At 42.5% G+C, this 19,562-nt stretch overlaps 1 protein-coding gene and 1 pseudogene across 1 annotated transcript in view; one reads left to right on the forward strand and one right to left on the reverse strand.

Moving 5' to 3' along the window:
- Positions 1-3,460: 3,460 nt before the first annotated feature.
- On the reverse strand, positions 3,461-3,898 carry LOC108536112 (V-type proton ATPase subunit G 1 pseudogene; annotated as a pseudogene).
- The window catches only part of LOC108536057 (uncharacterized), a 57,740-nt gene continuing 41,993 nt past the window's right edge, over positions 3,816-19,562 (forward strand). Inside the window, exons 1-3 of the mRNA XM_017882534.1 lie at positions 3,816-3,917; positions 7,401-7,519; positions 10,277-10,606. Coding sequence (XP_017738023.1) covers positions 3,816-3,917; positions 7,401-7,519; positions 10,277-10,606 — 551 coding nt within the window. The remainder of the gene's footprint in view (positions 3,918-7,400; positions 7,520-10,276; positions 10,607-19,562) is intronic.

Below are 19,562 nucleotides of genomic sequence, written 5' to 3' on the forward strand. Positions count from 1 at the left end.
TAAAAAAAAAAAAAAAAAAAAAAAAAAAAAAAAAAGAGAGAGAGAGAGAGGGAACTCTGTATATTTTTAAATGAAGAATGTTTTTACCTAAATCAATCTGGCCTGGTATATGACAACATAAAAAATCTCAAGGATAGGCCGGGCGCGGTGGCTCAAGCCTGTAATCCCAGCACTTTGGGAGGCCGAGATGGGCAGATCACGAGGTCAGGAGATGGAGACCATCCTGGCTAATACGGTGAAACCCATCTCGACTAAAAAAAAAAATACAAAAAAAAGAAAACTAGCTAGGTGAGGTGGCGGGCGCCTGTAGTCCCAGCTACTTGGGAGGCTGAGGCAGGAGAATGGTGTAAACCTGGGAGGCGGAGCTTGCAGTGAGCTGAGATCCGGCCACTGCACTCCAGCCTGGGCGACACAGCGAGACTCCGTCTCAAAAAAAAAAAAAAAAAAAACTCAAGGATAGAGCCCAAAAACTCGCCAACCAAGCAAATAATTGTGCTGAACCCCCTTTGACACTCTGTAAATGGATGTCCCGGGTACTCCCAATTCTTAGTCCTTTAATACCTGTTATTCTCCTTCTCTTAATCGGACCCTGTGCCTTTCGTTTAGTTTCTCAATTCATACAAAACCGTAGCCAGGCCATCAACAATAATTCTGTATGACAAATGCTCCTTCTAACAACTGCACAATATCACCCCTTACCCCAAAATCTTTCTTCAGTTGAATCTCTCCCACTGTAGGTTCCCACGCTGTCCCTAATCCCACTCGAAGCAGCCCTGAGAAACATTGTCCATTATCTCTCCATACCACCCCCAAAAATGTTCGCCACCTCAACACTTCACCACCATTTGTTTTATTTTTCTTATTAATATAAGAAGACAGGAATGTCAGGCCTCTGAGCCCAAGCTAAGCCATCATATCCCCAGTAACCTGTACATGTACATCCAGATGGCCTGAAGCAACTGAAGATGCACAGAAGTGAAAATAGCTTAACTGATGACATTCCACCATTGTGATTTGTTTCTACCCCACCCAAACTGATCGATGTTCTTTATAATCTCCCCCACCCTTAAGAAATTTCTTTGTAATTCTCCCCACCCTTGAGAATGTACTTTGTGAGATCCACCACCTATCCAAAACCTATAAGAACTAATGATAATCCCACCACCCTTAGCTGACTCCTTTTTCAAACTCAGCCCACCTGCACCCAGGTGAAATAAACAGCCATGTTGTTCACACAAAGCCTGTTTGGTTATCTCTTCACACGGACACGTGAAACACATGGGATGACCAAAAGTATTTTCCACCTGAGCTGCCTTGCCTGCCTGTGTGGCAATGACCAGGCTAAGATGTTTATCTTAAGAGCTCAGTATAAATATTGGCTAGATAGAAGGTCACAGATTCAGTGAAGAGTCTCAGATCCTTGTTCCAGGATGGAGAAACGCCTGCAGAAATTTTTCCTGATTCTGGTTTTTGTGACAAGAGGGGAGAAAGGGGCTAGAGGTCATAGTGTGGGATCAGACAAGAGACTTGTGCCTTATTTCCCTGTGGGGCAGATGCTCTGGGTTAGCATTTGGCTCCTTCCACATCCTGATCAGCAATCATCACCCTCATCCTCAGACAGAAACCCAGAGTAGTAAATGAGGCCAAGTGGCCAGACCGGGAACAAGAGCCCTAATAGAGAACCCTGCAAGTTGGGAAACAGCAGACATAATTTTTTGGGGCTTTTCATGTGAGGTGGTGGGGTCAGGCCACATTATCCACATGACTCTGCTGCTTGTTCCAGTGCAGAAGGAGGTGACCCTTGTTTCTAGAAAATGAGACTGGTTGAGTGAGCACAGAGTGCGGGGCCCTGGAAGAGCACACGGGACACATCACCTCTAGCATGGAGCTGAGACAAAGAGGGCAGCCACGCCTGCATGGTGATCAATGACTGGTGTTTGTCATTTACTAACTCCTGCTACTGGCGTCGGACGGGCCTGTGCTCTCTCTTCTGCTGACACCCACCTGTGCACTATCTTAAGAGAAAACACATAAAATACACAATAATACAATAGTACAATATGTCTGCAATACGTGTCTCCTACTTGCTGAAATTTTCAGTTTCTGTGTTCAGGTTAGTAAATATTTCACCATTTGTTCAAATTATCTCCTGTATTGCTGAATTTTGTGGTTGTTTTCTTATACATACACTTGAAAGTTTATCATTTTGATGAGAGCAGAATAATAAACATTCTGAAATATGTTTTAAATTATATAAGAAACAATATGTTTTATTGTATTAATTATAAACTTGGTCATTTTATTCTAATGAATATTTTAAAAGATAGTTGGATTTTATTCACATATTCTTGCCATTAAAAGGTTAACTTTCAGAAAAACATTTCTGCTATTCTGACGTCTTTTGCCTCTCATTTCTGGTTTGTTTGGATGACAAATTTAAATTAAAGAGTCTTTAATTTTAAATGATTGTCAGTACACCAAGTAATAATATGTAACAAATTCTTGAATTCTATTATCTAGTAATTTTTTTTTAAGACAGAGTCTAGTCTCTCTCTGTCACTCAGGCTGGAGTGCAGTGGTGTGAGCTCACTACAACCTTTGCCTCCCAGGATCAAGCGATTCTCGTGCCTCAACCACTTGAGTAGCTGGGATTACTTGTGTGTGCCACCAAACATATATATATATAAAATATATATATTTATATGTATGTTTATATATGTATATATGTACATATTTATATGTGTATATTTATATATATAACATTTTTTTGGTAGAGATGGGGTTTAGCCATTTTGGCCAAGCTGGTCTCAAACTTCTGGCCTCAAGTGATCCACCTGCCTTAGCCTCCCAAAGTCCTGGGATTAAACGGCCATGAACCACTGTGCCCAACCTATCATCTAGTAATTTTTAGAGAAACTCAAAGCAGCCCAAACAATTATACTAGCAGTCACTGTTCTAACTGTTGGAAGGAATGGGTGACTTTAAGACTGGCTGCTGCTTTACATAGGCTACAAATAACTATTTACTACTTTCTCACAAAGTCCCTGAACTTCAATAAAGCATTGGAGGAGGGGAATATTTGAACCATTCCTTTCTTCATTTTTTTCTTTTTTTCCCCCATTTCTTTCTTCAAATAATTGTTTTGTTGTTGTTGTTTTATTAGATCTAAAAGGAAAAGTCATCATTGATACATTTTGCTTGAGCCAAAAGGCATAGAAAACAGCATATAGCTATTAAATTTCTAAGAAACTTGAAATAAAAAGATGAAATCTTTAGTTCTAAGTTTGTACAAAGAAGGTAAATTTGCTCCTCTCTAAAAAGTGAAGGGAACAACTGTGTACAAAATAATAAAATAATTCAATCCCTTCTCATAAGAATATACCTAGAACTTTGCTAGAGCTTATTATTCCACAAGAGCATCTAAAATGCCAGTCCATGAAACTGGTGCTTCTCTCTTCTCCTATCCATCTAGGCAGTAGTTTTCATGTATTTCTGGCTGAATGTCACAGACAAAGGCCAAGAAGTTATTCAAGACTTCTTCCCTGTTCTGCTGGAAGTAGGTCTGGAGGATGGCCATTTTATCCTGGGTCTCCTTATCCACTTCAGTGCTGCACCTGCCATGGGATCCCAGTGCTGCAGCTTCTTCGGCCTTGAACTCTTTCTTTCTCCGCAGGTGGCACTGTTCAATTTCAGCCTGAGCTGCTTCCTTGACCTGCTTCAGCCTCTGGTTCTTTTGCTTGTGGGCCTCTGACACCTTCTCAGTGGCCCACTTCTCAGCCTTCAGCAGCTGCTGGATCACCTGCAACTGACTGGTCATGGTGACAGCGATTCTGAGACTAGCTCAGAGGACCCTGGGGTCAGCCAACCCATCTAACCACAATCTGCACCTGCACCCTGCTGCCCCTCATTTCTTGCAAGTAAGTCATCACCACAGAGATGAAGTGTTAGAAGTTATAGCACAAAGTGAGCACATTAAGTATTTTAAAAATCTTTTAAAATGTGTCTTATAAATAATTTTACATAGTACATGATGTATTCACATGTTACATATCAACAGAGCTATTTGGACAGTCAGATTTCCTTCAGATTAAAGTTAGAGTTGGCATTTTTTAAGAAAGTGTTTTAAAACTATTAGGGGAGTTTCTGTAGTGTGGAACAATACTTCTTTATAATGCAGTATTTTATGTGTGTCTTTAAAAAGTCAAGTAGGAAACTAGATCCAGCTCTGAGAAAAACACTTTTGACTTCATTTGCTTTTATTTATATCTGATGCATACTATAAAGTATTTGCTGTGAGTGTCTTGCAGATACCCTTAACTAAGGAAAATAGACATTTCTGGATATATATTACAACTTAGATTACCTTTGTACACTAACATTTATTTAAAAAGAAATTGGTAAGAACAACATGTTAAATGTTGGCAAATCTAAGAGTGCTCAATTTGACTGTTCATCCTGGCACTCACAGAACTTACTCTGGTGCCTGCTAGACGCCATTTCCATCAGGATAGAGTCTGTGTTATTCAACAATGTGTGTCTAACACCTGACATAGGAGTACATGGCACAGAGTGGATTTTCAATAAATGTTTGTCAATAATTAAACATTTTCACCAGTAAATAAACAAAACACCTTCAATAAATGGCACGAGATACCAACTATTTCATCCTGCAACACTGGGAACTTCTTGCAAACATTCTCAGACTGATTATCCTAAGTGGATCAAGAGTTACACAAAACTGAGTTCCTCCAAAAATAAATAAATTATCATCATGGGAAAAAAGAAAGGCAGTAACATTTTATTCTACAAATGTAATAAGTAACATTTACAACATAAACTAAATGAAAGCCACCACAGTACTAAGACAATTCCAAAACTATTGTGTTTCATGTATGTGCTATAGAACCCATTCTCATTCTTTTTTTTTTTAGTGATAATGTTTCCCCTTTTTCAGTTTTATTTATTTCAGTAGTTGTGGGGGAACAGATGGTGTTTGTTTGCATGGAAAAGCTTTTAGTGGTGATTTGAGATTTTGATGCACCCATCACCCAAGCAGCGTACGCTATACCCAATATGTAGAATTTTCTTCATCACCCCCCTCACACCCTTCCCCTCGAGACCCCAAAGTCCATTATGTCATTCATATGCCTTTGCATCCTCAAAGCTTAGCTCCCACTTATAAGTGAGAACGTGCAATGTTTGGTTTTCTATTCCTGAGTTTCTTCATTTAGAATAACGGTCTCCAACTCCATCCAGGTTGCTGCAAATGCCATTATTTTATTCCTTTTTACGTCTGAGTAGTATTTCATGGTATATATGTATATACCATGTACATATATATATATGATCACATTTTTAGCTGGGTGCAGTGGCTCATGCCTGAAATCCCAGCACTTTGGAAGGCCAAGGCAGGCAGATCACTTGAGGTTGGGAGTTCAAGACCAGCCTGACCAATATGGAGAAACACCATATCTACTAAAAATACAAAATTAGCCGGGTGTGGTGGCACATGCCTGTAATCCCAGCTACTCGGGAGGCTGAGGCAGGAGAATCACTTGAACCTGGGAGGCAGAGGTTGCAGTAAGCTGCGATCACACCATTGCACTCCAACCTGGGCAACAAGAGCCAAATTCCTACTAAAAATTAAAAAATAACTTTTTCTTTATTCACTCATCAGTTGACATGTATTTGTGCTAGTTCTGTATTGTTGCAATTGTAAATTGTGCTGCTATAAATGTGTTCAAGTGTCTTTTTTTTTTTTTTTTTTGAGATGGAGTTTCACTCTTGTTGCCCAGGCTGGAGTGCAATGGCACAATCTCGGCTCACTGCAACTTCCACCTCCCGGGTTCTAGCGATTCTCCTGCCCCAGCCTCCTGAGTAGCTGGGATTACAGACATGCACCACCACGCCTAGCTAATTTTTGTATTATTGGTAGAGACAGGGTTTCACCACGTTGGCCAGTTTGGTCTCAAACTCCTGACCTCGTGATCCGCCCACCTCGGCCTCCCAAAGTGCTGGGATTACAGGCTTGAGCCACCGCGCCCGGCCAAGTCCATTGTTTCTTTATTGCCTTTCTGTTTTGATGACCTGTCTAGTGCTGTCCGTGGAGTATTGAAGTCCCTTACTATTATTGTGTTGCCATGTATCCCATTTCTTAGGTCTAGTAATAATTGTTTTAGAAATTTGGGAGCTCCAGTATTAGGTGCATATATATTTAGGATTGTGATATTGTTCTGTTGGACTGATCCTTTTATCATTATATAATGCCGTTTTTTGTCTTTTATAACTGTTGTTGCTTTAAAGTCTGTTTTGTCTGATATAAAAATAGGAACATCAAAAGATGTTCCTTCATCTACAACCATGCAAGTGTCCCAGCAGTGAAAACAAGCACAAGTCTGTCAGGAGAAACAATGCTCATGGATGCTTGAGAAAACTGCTTACTTTTTAGTTCTTGAATACTGAAAATTATTTTTGGCTGTTTTGGACTCTAGAACAGTGATTCATTATATTTATTTGTTATTCTATCAATTCTCAGTTGAATGCAAGACTCAAATGTCCTTGTCATTTGCAATATTTTAATCATGCTCCACAGCCTGACTTGCAACCCTGTTAATATTGAATGACCTTTGATCCTGCTCCAGTTCACACATTGAGCCCTGAACTCTTCCATTTTTTCCATGGACCATTATCAACTGAAATCTCACAGTGGGAAACCAGTCTTTTAGAGTGGGTCTACTTCTTAGATTATCCAGTGCCACAGCCCAAGCATAAGATATTCTGGATAGACGTTACCCAATAACGACTTCATTTAGTGCTCTCATTCACAAATGTCAGAGTCCTGAAGCCTCAGATCTTTCACCACAAACTCTTTCAATGTCAAGGGCTCTACTCTGTTGATTCGAATTTAGTTGCTGTCCACGATGTCTCACAGGATTGGAGTTTATGCCGGTTCCTTCCAGATATGACCTGATTACTGCCTCCATACCGAACTCACTACTATAGACCTTTGGTAAGGCTTCTGGGAAGAAATGTGTGTATTGAATAGGCCAACATAAGTGACCCTCAGGTAGTGCTGGACCAGGGCTTACCCCATAACTGCTTTAAGTTTGTACAAAACTTTACTTACTGGTAAAAGCATTACACCATCACCTCCTGCGGCTATGATAGCATCTGCCCAGTAGACAGCTTCCTTCTCATATTCATGGCTCTCTACTAGATTAACCTCAACTACTGCTTCCTATAATCTGTAATACATTCTGCATCCTTGCTGCAAATATAATGTGGTTCAATAATTCCACTATAGCTACAGTCTTTCAATGCAAGCAGTTGCTTCCAGTCCTCCTCCAGGAGCTCTGCTTAATGGTACTACTGCTGTTGAAAATCCTACTATGTGGTTTTAGCCACCACCACCCGGGAGTGGTGGAAACCATCACTGGGGTGGCTGCCACAGCCCGCCAACTCATATGGCTGCAGCTGCCCCAGATGCCAATGGCCACCACAGTTACCACTGGGCCATACAGTGGGGCATCCTATGCTTGGGTTTTGCAGTGCTGCTGCCAGGCCATCTGCACGTGAGGATGGCTGCCAAGCAAGAAGCCTTGGAAATGCCATCCTTCACCCAGCCAAGGCCACAGGCACAGGCTCCTGCCTCTGCTCCCAGCTTCCACCACTAGGAGTGTGGGTGGCTGATGCTGTCCTGGCCTGTAACTTCACCCGAGAAGACAGAGGTTAAGTTCAGGAACATGACTGGCCCATGGCATGAAGGGGATAGTTTAATGAATTTGTAGTACAGCCTGTTATCTTCTAAGTGAAGTATGTGACATTTTTACTTTTAAAAAATCAATCTGCATTTTGAAATATCTTTATTATTTTGCTTACTTCTGCTATTGATCCAACAGTATTCCAAGTTAATTTCTTATCTGGAATTTCATAATTTAATCTGAGTGGAGAGAGGAGTCCTGCAGCAGGACAAATGAAACACACCATATTCCTAGAAGAGAGATAGAATTTGGAAATAAGAATCACACATATGAAATGCATGTGGAGGGTATGGCAAAATACATCTTTTGACAGTATTGGGCACATGGAATTATAATCACAAGGCAGGCAAGGATCGTTAAAGCCAGAGGGTGAATGTCCTTATGTGTCATAGTGAAGTGATTGATTTTTTTAATTCAATTGAAGTGAGTTAATTACACTTAAGAAAGATTGGGAACTATGGGGCATCACCACTGGGGACTTTTGCTGAGAGGTGGTGTGGCCAGGCCACATTATTCACCTGACTCTGCCACTAATTCCAGTGCAGGAGGAGTTGCCTGTTACTTCTAGGTGACAGGCCTGGCTGAGTGAACATAGATGACATGCAGGACTCTGAAAAGGACTCATGGAACACACTACTACTGACACAGAGCCTGACACAGAGCGGGCATAGCTGCCTGTGCAAGCTGACAAGTTACTGGCATTTTTCATTTACCATAAATCCCTGCTTCTGAAATCTGAGGGGTCTGGGCTATCTGCTCTGCTGACACCCTCCAGTGCACCTTCTCAGAGGAGAATCCCTATAAGTTAACAATAATTTTAAAAAATAAAGCACTAACATTATTAATCTGCATGCTGTTGAATTTTTGTTTTATTTTCGGGGTTTTTTTGTTCTTTTTATTTTTTGTTTTTTCGAGACAGGATCTCAGTTTGTCACCCAGGCTGGAGTCCAGTGGCACAGTCTCAGTTCACAGCAGCCTCGACCTCCCAGGCTCAAGCAATCCTCCAACCTCAGCCTCCCTAGTAGCTGGAACTATAGGCACATGCAACCGTGCCAGGCTAACTTTTTTGAGACGGAGTTTCACTCTGTCACCAGGTCGGAGTGCAGTGATGCAATCTGGGTAACTGCAACCTCTGCCTCCCTGGTTCAAGCGATTCTTCTGCCTCAGCCTCCCAAGTAGCTGGGACTACAGGTGTGCATGCATCACCATGTATGGCTAATTTTTGTATTGTTAGTAGAGACAGGGTTTCACCGTGTTGGCCAAGATGGTCTTGATCTCTTGACCTCGTGATCCGCCGCCTCAGCCTCCCAAAATGCTGGGATTACAGGTGGGAGCCACCGCACCCATCCCTGCCCAGGCTGGTCTTAAACTCCTTGGATCAAGAGATCCTTCTACCTTGGCCTCCCAAAGTAGTTGTGATTACAGGTGTGAGCCACTGCACCTGGCCTGAATTTTTTTAATCTGGTGTCTGCAGATAAGAAAATGTTTCACCATTTGTTCAAATTTTTTTTTATATCATTTACAAAATTGCTAATTATTTTCTAATAGATACATTAAATGTTTATTTTTTATACTGAGACAGAAAATGTATGAATTTTAACTATAATTTTATCAGTTGTGAATTTGGCATTTTTAAATTTATTCTAATAAATTTTCAGTACAATTTATTTTATTCTTGGTAGATACTCATAGCATTCAAAACTCTCAAAATAAATGAATTCTGACTTTATAATACTTGCGTCTATTTTTATTGCCTCTATTATTGAATTGGCAGAGACTCCAGGCTAAAACCTCAAACAACAGCTGTGTCTGTAACCATCGTGTAGGATCCCAGATTAAAATGCAAACAACCCTAGTAACTTTTCTTTAAAAGTAATGATTCCCTCTAGTTTAAAGATACACAATCTGTAATGCGTTATGGAAGTATATTTTATTTCTTATTTTCTATATTTATTTTCATTAAGGCAGGAAATACAATTAAATGTAATGGAAATTCTCATAACCATTTATTAGCAAAATCATGTTCATTTCAGTTTAAATCCTTTGCAATGAGAAAAGGACCAACAAAATGGCCTTAAGAAATCCACATTTTCTACCCTCACAACTGATCCCACCTTTATCCCTCTGGGTCATGATGAGATCGTCATGTCTGAGTCCCAACACTTGCCAAGTAACCTTCACCCTCTTCTTCCAGAATGTTCCAGGGCACTGACAGACCTAAGGCCAGTGTCTTAATTGTGTGACAAGTAGATAGGGTAGTTGTCATCTTTGTCTTCATAAACTGTCATGGATTTCTCTTGATCTGGATAATAAATCATACATTTGCAATCTTGACTCAGCCAGGAGATCAGGAAAACAGTCCTAAGGACTCAGGTGCACAGACACAAGTAGGGCTGGTTTGTTTCTCTTCATAGGGTTTTCTGTGCATGGGCAGTCTTAAAATCTGCCCTCACTTGTGTTAGATCCCCTGAAGCACCTCCTCTGTCTTATTGAGAAGTTCTCTGAGGTGACCCCAGAGCCTTGATTGAGTGGAGAAAGCTCCTGGACCCTGGCTGGCCCAAAGAAAGAGTCAGAGGAAGGGAGGAGGGTGGGAGCCTGAGTCTGCCCCAGCAAAGCTCAGCAGTGACATTACTGCCATCTTCTGGTGGCTACAAGGCTCCGTCACCCCCTCAGTCCTTCCCGTCTTGCCAACACTACGTTAAGAGACACTGTTCAGGACAAGTACGTATCTATGGGAGAGGATCTCAGCGGAACCATGATCCTGTGGAACAATCTGTAATTAGAGGTGGAGGATGGGGAAGGCTGAGCCCTGTGTCCTACAAAGACCCTGAGAGCCAGAGCTACAGGTAGGTGAGCTCAGTGGGAGGGAGAAGGGATTCTGGAAGCCCGTCCTCCATGAGATGGTTTTCAGTAACAGATATTCATATGGACCACTAAATATACTCGAAGGAAACATGTTTTTGGAAATTCCTGAAGGGACATATCTTTTTTTTTTCTTTTGTGGTGATGGAGTCTCACTATGTGGAAGACACTGGTCTCAAACTCCTGGCTTCAAGCAGTCCTCTTGCCTAGCCTCCCGAAGTATTGGGATTATAGGCACGAGTGAGCACACCTGGCACCTAAGAACTTACGCTTTTCGAAATTCCTTCCAAGTCTGTCTGCATTAATCAACTAATAATTTTTGCTATGGCTTGAGATTTAAAAATCTGTTTCTAAGTATTTGGGGGGTTTTAAATGGGAATTTAGGAGAGTAGGATTATGGAATATTAACCTGACATCATTTTAAATGGAAATCCCAATGAATAATTTTATAATAATAAAAGTAGGTTCTTCCCAAACATTAACACTAATGAAAAATCTCATGTGCAGGTGTTAAATACAGGCTATCTGGCACCAACACAAGTTTCTGACTTAGTAGGTTTAGGTTGGAGAACTGCATTTTTAACAAGCTCCCTGAAAACGTTCTCACTTCAGTGATAAACAAAATATTAAGTCAGCCTCCATGGTCAAATTAATTAATAAGCATATGCCTGTTAATTCTCTTTGAGTAAGAAGTGTCTTCCTGGAGCACAGGGGTCTCTGTGACTCACTGTGAGCTTATATATTTTGTAGATAATTCTCCCTCCACATTATTCTCAGTGGCGAGGAAGCACAGCCATGGAACAGTCACACTGGGGAGGTGGACACACCTGGGGAGAGACTGGGAGAGGCACCTGACAGTGAACCCCTGCATCAGAGACTGGGGCAAGGAGACTCCTCACTCACCGTGTTGACCATTTCCATCCTGTCACTTTCCCTCTTATCTGTAAGGGCTGAACTGTTGTGAGTATATAAAGAGGTTTTAGTTGCACTTCCTCATAGGTTTAAATCGCCGTGGAAATGCCACTACCCATGTACAGCACACAGTAATAATCAGATTCATCGTCTGCCTGAGCCCCGTGATGGTGAGGGCAGCTTTGTTCCCAAGGATGGAGCCAGAGAAGCGATCAGGGACCCCAGAAGGGCGAGTGTTTGTGCTGTAGATGATCATGCGTGGAGCCTGGCCTGGGGTCTGCTGGTACCAGCTGGGGTAGTTGCTGGTAGAGACTGAGCCAGAGCTCAGGCCACAGGTGAGTGTGACTGTTCCTCCAGGGGACACTGACAACGATGGCTCCTGGGTCACCTCAGTCTCAGAATCCACTCCTAAAATGAACAGGAGAGACACAGTTGTGATCATGTGGATGACAGTAACCTGGACCCTGTTTTCTGTGGTCCCCCCAATGATAGAGTCCCTTCAAGCCCTGACCTGAGCCATAAGCAAGGAGTCCGAGGAGAAGCGTCATCCAGGCCAGGCCATGGTGGGGACGCTTATGAAGGCCAAGTGTTCTCAGGCTTCTCAGCTGGAGTTTGTTTTCCTCAGGGCCTTTTCATGCCTCCCCAGAGCCAACAGGATAAAAAAAGTTCTTTATGCAAATCAGCTTCCCCTGTCTTCCTGCCCCAGGTTTCACCCTGCTCTCCTGTGGGGAGACCTTGAGAGAGGCAGCTGCTGAGACCTCACACAGACCCGTGACCACACAGAGTTGAAACACTAATGAATAGGTATTGGTGCCTTTCCTCAGATTAGCTCCCCCAGTTTCTGAGTGGCCAAAAATGGGGGATATGTTCTCCCTCCTGCCACATAATCTGGTTTATGGCTAAATCTAACCCCATCCTTGTGAGCATTTTCTTTTTTCCCTGCTGAAATGCTTGCTGGTGTTTTTTTGGGAGTGAGTAGTAGGCCTCAGCATCCTTTGATTACCCCCAATGCAATCTTTAATGACTGAGGAAGATGAAGGAGAGAGGAATCCTAGCCATGGCAGAGATGACCCCAGTTCTCTAACTATTGAGGCACTCACTGTTTCTGCAATTGAGACCTCTATTCCCCAAGTGTCCTTTATTCTGTCTTTGTTAAATTTCAGCACGTACATTTGTTCCTGCTGTGTGGTTGTCTGTCTGTGCCTGGACAACCACTCCATCCCCACTGAATGCAATAACAGCACCACTGCCCACTGGCATCGTGAACCTGGTGCCCATCTCTGAGCTCTGCTGGGGACAGTCTACATAGCAGCTGCCGTAGCTCCTGCTCAGAGTGCAGATGAGTTTGACCTTTTGTCCCAGGGAGGCGGATACAGAGGGTGGCTGAATCAACACAGGTTGGGAGAAAGATGCTAGAAAAATAGACACTCATTATGACCCGAAGGAAAGAGAAGAGGGAAGGACATTCTTGGCATGAGTTTTGGAGTTGATGTCAGTGACCTGGGGGATCAAGATGCTGAGGACCCTCCCAACCCATGCAGTGGAGGAGAAGGATGAAGAGGAAGACTAAGGTTGTCTACTAATGGCTTCCCTTTTTATTTTTGACCATTCTTATTAACTTGGTAATAATAATACACATATGTGGATTTGCGGGTAAAGGAACCTTTTAGAAATGCAGAATCTCAGATCTTTCTTTATGGTCTAGTAGTTAATCTGGTGTCATCGTTCTCTTCTTTATGTTCAGGTGCATTCGTAGTTTAGTTCCCACTTATAAGTGAGAATGTGTGACTTTTGGATTTCTGTTCTGACCTTAGTTCACTTAGGATAATGACCTGCAGCTCCATCCATGTTGCTGCCAAAAATGCGATTTTTGGGGGCCGTGTACTGTTTTGTGGTGTACACCTGCCATATTTTCTTTATCTTATCCACTGTTGATGAGCGCCTAGGTTGATTCTGTTTCTTTGCCATTGTGAATAACACTGCCATGAGCATACAAGTGCCTGTGTCTTTTAGATAGAAGGATATATTTTCCTTGGGTAGACCCTCAGGAGTGGGATTGCGGGGTTGGATGGTAGTTTTAAACTCTGAGAAATCTCCAAACTTCTTTCCACAGTGTCTGTACTAGTTTGCTTCCCCACCAAGACCACATCAGTATTTCCTCTCCTCAGCTGCCTCGCCAGTATCTCTCTCTGTCTGCATAGTCATTGCTGTTCTGAGTGGTGTGGGATGGTATCTCGACCTGCTTTTGATTGGCATTTCTCTGTTGATGAGTGAGTTTGAGCATGTTTTCCTCTTCGTTGGTCACTTGCACATTGTCCTTAGAGAAGTGTGTGTTCTCATTCCTTGCCCATACATTAACGGGATTTTTTGTTGTTTCTTGTTGAATGATTGGCATAAGATCGTTGAAGATTCCGGATGTTAGACCTTGATCAGATACAGTTTGGGAACATGTTCTTCCACTCTGTAGGCTGTCTGTTTCTCTGTTGCTAATTTATTTTGCTGTGTGGTGGCTCTTTAGAGTATTAAGCCTGACTTGTCAAGTTTTGTTGTCATTTCCTTTGGGGACATAGCCAAATAGATTCTTTGCCAAAGTCTGTGTGGAGAAAGGTATTTTGTATGTTTTCTTGCAGAATTCTAATAGTTTGAGGTCTTCCATTTAAACCTTTCATTCATCTGGAGTTTCTTTTTGTGTCTGGTGAGAGGTAGGGCCCCAGTGTTACTCTTCCACATGTGGCTAGCCGCTTATCCCAGCACCGTTGATTGAATAGGGCATCCTTTCCCCCTTGCTTATTTTTGTGGATTCTGTTGAGGGTCAGACGGTTTTTGGTGTGTGGGTTTACTTCTGGGTCCTCTTTTGTGTTCCACTGCGCTATGTGGAAGCAGGTACTCAGTTTTTCCATGAAATTTGAACTCAGTGGGTGAGATGCATCTGATGTGGTCTGGATGTCTCAGGATTGCTTTGGAAGAAATTCAGGGTGATTCAGGGTCCCATGTGAATTTTAGCATCATGTATTATATTTCTTGAAATAAATTTGCCAAATAGTAAAGGAATACAATGAGAGGGTAGAGTGCGACATTTTGGTCTTTGCATACATTGTGGAATGACGAAATCAGGGTATTTAGTGTCTCTGTAATTTTGTACCATTGTTTATTCTTTTGTGATGAGAAGCTTCTGTATCCTCCTTCCCAACTGTTTTGAAGATGCAGTGATGCTCTTAACCCTGGTCACCCTCCTATGGAATAGAAAAACAGGATTTTCTTCGTCTCATCTGTGGGGAACTTTGTACCCCTTTCCAATCCCTGCCCATTCCCTTCCTCCCCCCAACCTCTGGTAACCATGATTATGCTTTCTAGGTCTTACAGATAAAGTTTCTCAGCTTCTACATGAGTGAGAGGATGCAAGGTTTGTCTGTCTCTGCCTGGCTCATTTTATTTACCATCGTGTCCTCCAGGTGCAACCATGTGCGCTCCCGCTGATGGGATTTTTGTTGTATTTTTTCTGGCCTGAAGCAGTATTCCAGTTGTCTACGCATGGGACAGTTTCCTTATTCCTGTCATCTGCGGGATGGACAGGCAGGGCCTGATTTCTCTCTTGGGCCATTCTGCATAGTGCTGGATTCCAACCTGGGGAACGCGAGATAAGTCTCGTTCCATGGCTTGATTTCATGCTTACTCTGTGTATACACCTAGTAGTAGAACTTGCTGGGGATGAAATGGTAGTGTTAGTTTTGCCCTTGGAGGAACCTCCAAGTGGTTTCTTTAGTGTGTGGCTTAGTTTAGGTGTTTCCATGAATTGAGAGGGCAAGTTCCCCCTCTGTGGAAATCCACACCATCCATTTTTTGTCTTGTGGTGGTAGAGGTTTTATTTTCACTTTTTCTTTATTTTTGCTGCGTGTGCGTGTCGCGAGTAGGGTGAGATGGAATCTGAGCGTTTGGTGGTTTTGATTTTTGTGTGTTTGCGTCATTAGTTATATTTGCCACAGTTATTATTAATTTGTTTTAATTTGATGTGTAAAAGTGGGCAGAGGACCTGAAAACATGAGGTTGATGCACAGGTAAAAGATAAGATTATCAATGTGGCTGATTCACACCAAAACATAAATGAAACCACACTCAGATTCTATCTCACTCCAATTAGAATGAATTATCCCAACAGTTGATGGCAGTTTCATTGCTATAGAGTGTATGTATATAACCAGAGGGTGCAAGGGACATTTTGATATATGCATACGTAGTGTCATGATCAAATCGTGGTGTCTGGCATCTTATTATTTCCCTGTGGAGAGAACATTCAGAACCATCCTTTCCAGCTGATTTTGAAAAATTCCCTTAGACATTGTTGACCCTGGGCACCCTGCTGTGGACTAGAACACCAGAATGGATTCCTCACCTCTGAGTCTCTGAGTATCACTCTGTACCCATTACCAATCCCTGCCCAGGCCCCCTCCTCTCTCCAGCCTCTAGTAACACCTATTGAAAGTTCTGCTTCTAGGAGACAGTGTCTTTTGGATTCCATTTGCCTAATGTCATGCAGTGTGGGTCTCTAACAGGCTCATTTCATTTCACCTAATTGTCTTCCAGGTTTCTTCACATGGCTGCAGCTCAATGATTTCCAGAAGTTTTACAGTTGAAGTGCATTCCATAGTGTATATATCCGGTTCCTTTATCTCTTCATCTGTGGATGGACAGTTAGGTTGATTGCATATCTTGGCTATTGTGACTAGTGCTTCCGGACACATGGGAAGGCAGATACTTCTTCAATGCAGGGGTTTCGTTTCCTCTAAATGTGTGCCCAGTGGTGGGGTTGCTACCTGGAGCGGTAGATGTACTTTGACCTTTTACTTTTTTAATGAACCTCCAACAGTTTTGCATAGCGTGTATACTAATTTACATTCCCACAAAGAGCGTACAAGAGTTTTCCTTCCTGCAAGTCTACACCAGCCATCGCCTTCAACAATTTTGATTTTTGTCTTTCTTAATATTCATTTTAACTGGACTTATATGGTACCTGAGTATGGTTTTGATTCACTTTTTCGTGAGGATCAGTGATACTGAGAAACTGTTACCTGTGAGTCCATTTCCTGTCTTCTTTACATACGTCTATTCAGATCCTCTCAGCTTTGGTATTTGTTGTTGTTGTTTTTGTTGTTTTCCCTTAGTAGAATCAGTGTATTGTAGGTGTTAGATAACAATCTCTTTCAGAGGTAGAACTTTCCTTAATTCTCTCCCAGCCGTTAGGATGCATTTTGTTAGTTTGTTTCATTGTTTCCTTCCCCCTGTAGAAGTTCTAAAGTGTCACTAGTGTCATTGTTTATATTTGCATATGTTAGCAGTAATTTTTATATCCAAACCTCCACCCCACAAAACACACACACACACACACACACATATAAATAGCCAAGCCATTGCATTGTCTGTGCGTGTAGTTCCTCTAATTTTCCCTTTAGTGTTATGATTATTTTTCACCTTTTGCAGCCTGTGTGCGTAGATACAGGTTTCCTAAAATATACACCCAACCTATGTTTTCTTATAGGACCTCTGCAGTTTCAAGATTGAGTTTAGATCTTTAATTTATTTTGTGTTGATTTTGTATATCATGCAATGTAAAGGTCTTATTTCAGTGTTTTGCGTGTGCACTTTCACTTTTCTCAAAATCACTTCTAGAACCAGACTCTTTCCCATCGTGCCTTTTTGGTGTTTTGAAAAATATGTTCCCTACATATCATGTTGGGTTGAGTGTTTGGCTGCCTCATTCTGTCCTTTGGGTCTTCGTTCTGTGTTTGTGACAGTCATGGATTGTTTGGATAACGATAGATTGTGTTTTTTCATTTATCATTTTCTTTGCTTCTAATCTTGACTTTTTCTTTCAATGCTCTTTACTCTTACTATTACAGATTAAAGGGTACACATGCAGGTTAGTTACATCTGTTGATTGCATGACACTGAGGCTTGGGGTCCCAACAACCTCATAACCCAGGCAGTGAGTGGAGGACCCACAGGCTGGGTCTTCAGCAGACTCTCCCTCTCCCTTTTTCTTTTTTTTTTTTCCGTCTGGTAGTCATTCCCAGTGTCTGTTGTTCCTTTCTTTATGTTCAGGTGTATTCATGGTTTAGCTCCCACTTATAAGTGAGAACATGCAGCATTTGGTTTTCTGTTCAGGACTTAGTTCACTTATGATAATGGCCTGCACCTCCATCCACGTTGCTGCCAAGAACATGACTTTCTTTTATGGCTGCATAGTGTTCCATGGTGTATAAGTAACACGTTTTCTTTATCCCGTCCACTGTTTTATTTTTTATTTATTTTTTTTTTTAATTTTTTGAGACAACCTCCCACTCTCCTCGTCCAGGCTGGAGTACAGTGGCACAATCACAGCTCACTGCAGCCTCGACCTCCCTGCTCAGGTGATCCTCCCACCTCAGCCTCCTGATTAGGTAGGACTACAGGTGCCTGCCACTGCATCCGGCTAATTTTTGTATTTTTTATAGAAATGGGGTTTTACCATATTGCCCAGGCTGGTCTCGAACTCCTGGACTCAAAGGATTCATGAGCCACTGTCCCCAGCCTCATGGGGTATCACTTCTGTAGCACACTATTAACCACACAAGTCACAGACCTGGCCCAGATTCAGGAGGAGGGGAAATAGACTCTCCCCCTCAGTGACATCTCAGTGTCATAGCAAAAAATCTTCAGCCATTTTTAATTTACCACAGGTACTGTTTTCCAGGGCAGAGTATACACCTTAAATCAATGATTGTTATGTAACACCGCTGTGTCTTCACTTGGTGTAAGAGATGGAAAATAGAGATGGTGCCACCTTCTTCATGACTGTCTGTGACTCACTTGAAATTTATGCTCTGGTCCCTGCAATTTCAAGTTCTACATGTTGAGAAGTCCTGACTTCCAGAAGGAAATTACTTCCAGCAGTGGGCAGGAGTCTCACTGAACTTTCAGCTAAGGCTGCTGCTTGATCACTTTTAGTGCAGGAAACCATCCAGAAGAGAAAAAAGTCACAACCTGCAGGGAAAATTGACTCTGATTATCAGGGGGAGGTCGGCCTGCTGCCACGTAATACAGCATAGGGAAGAATCTCTGGTGCTCATTATCCCAGTGCTTTTCTCAAATGAAACAAACTTCACGTAAAAAGCAAGTTGATCTGTGCAGTGGAAGGGATTAACTTTAGTGAATACTGTGGTGCTTTGCCAAGATCCTTTCTTAGAAATAATCTACCCAGGACTGGGTGTGGTGGCTCACACCTGCAATCCCAGCACTTTGGGAGGCCAAGGTGGGCGGATCACGAGGTCAGGAGTTCGAGACCAGCCAGCCTGGCCAACATGGTGAAACCCTGTCTCTACTAAAAATACAAAAATTAGCCAGGTGTGGTGGCACATGCCTGTAATCCTAGCTACTGGGGAGGCTGAGGCAAGAGAATCACTTGAACCCAGGAGGCAGAAGTTGCAGTGAGCCGAGACTGCGCAACAGTACTCCAGCCTGGGTGACAGAGCAAGACTCCGTCTCAAAAAAAAAAAAAAAAAAAGAAATGATTTACCCATAACCTGGCTGTTGGTGGCTCCCAGCTGCACCCCATTCTGTTATCATTGTTCACCATGTTGGTGAAGGAAGAATGCCCCACCCTAAAGAGCACAAGGTAGCTGAACACATGAAACTTAGCGCTTGACAGATGTGTGATTGACAGCAGTTTATGAGTTACATATACTCACGGCCTGGGGAAGAGGACGCCACGCACCAGGCAGGGCCACATGAGGGGTGCACTCAGGAATAGAGTGAAGCAGAGGGGCGTGGAGGCAGGAACAAGGGGGTGTGGTGGCCTCTGGTGCCAGTGGGAGGATGTGGTTGGCTTGTTTAATGGGCTGGCAGGAGATGGAGAAACGTGAGGTTGAGGATTGATGGGGGACACTGGTTCAGCCAACAGGGGAACAAGCCAGGCAGGGAGCAGGGGAACTCATGTGGCTCCTTTGGGGCCTAGAAGCCTCAAAGATGTCGAAGCACACTGGACAATTCTTCTTC

This window comes from Rhinopithecus bieti, unplaced genomic scaffold (assembly GCF_001698545.2).
Source record: "Rhinopithecus bieti isolate Rb0 unplaced genomic scaffold, ASM169854v2 scaffold_13317, whole genome shotgun sequence".
Taxonomy (NCBI): Eukaryota; Metazoa; Chordata; class Mammalia; order Primates; family Cercopithecidae; genus Rhinopithecus; species Rhinopithecus bieti.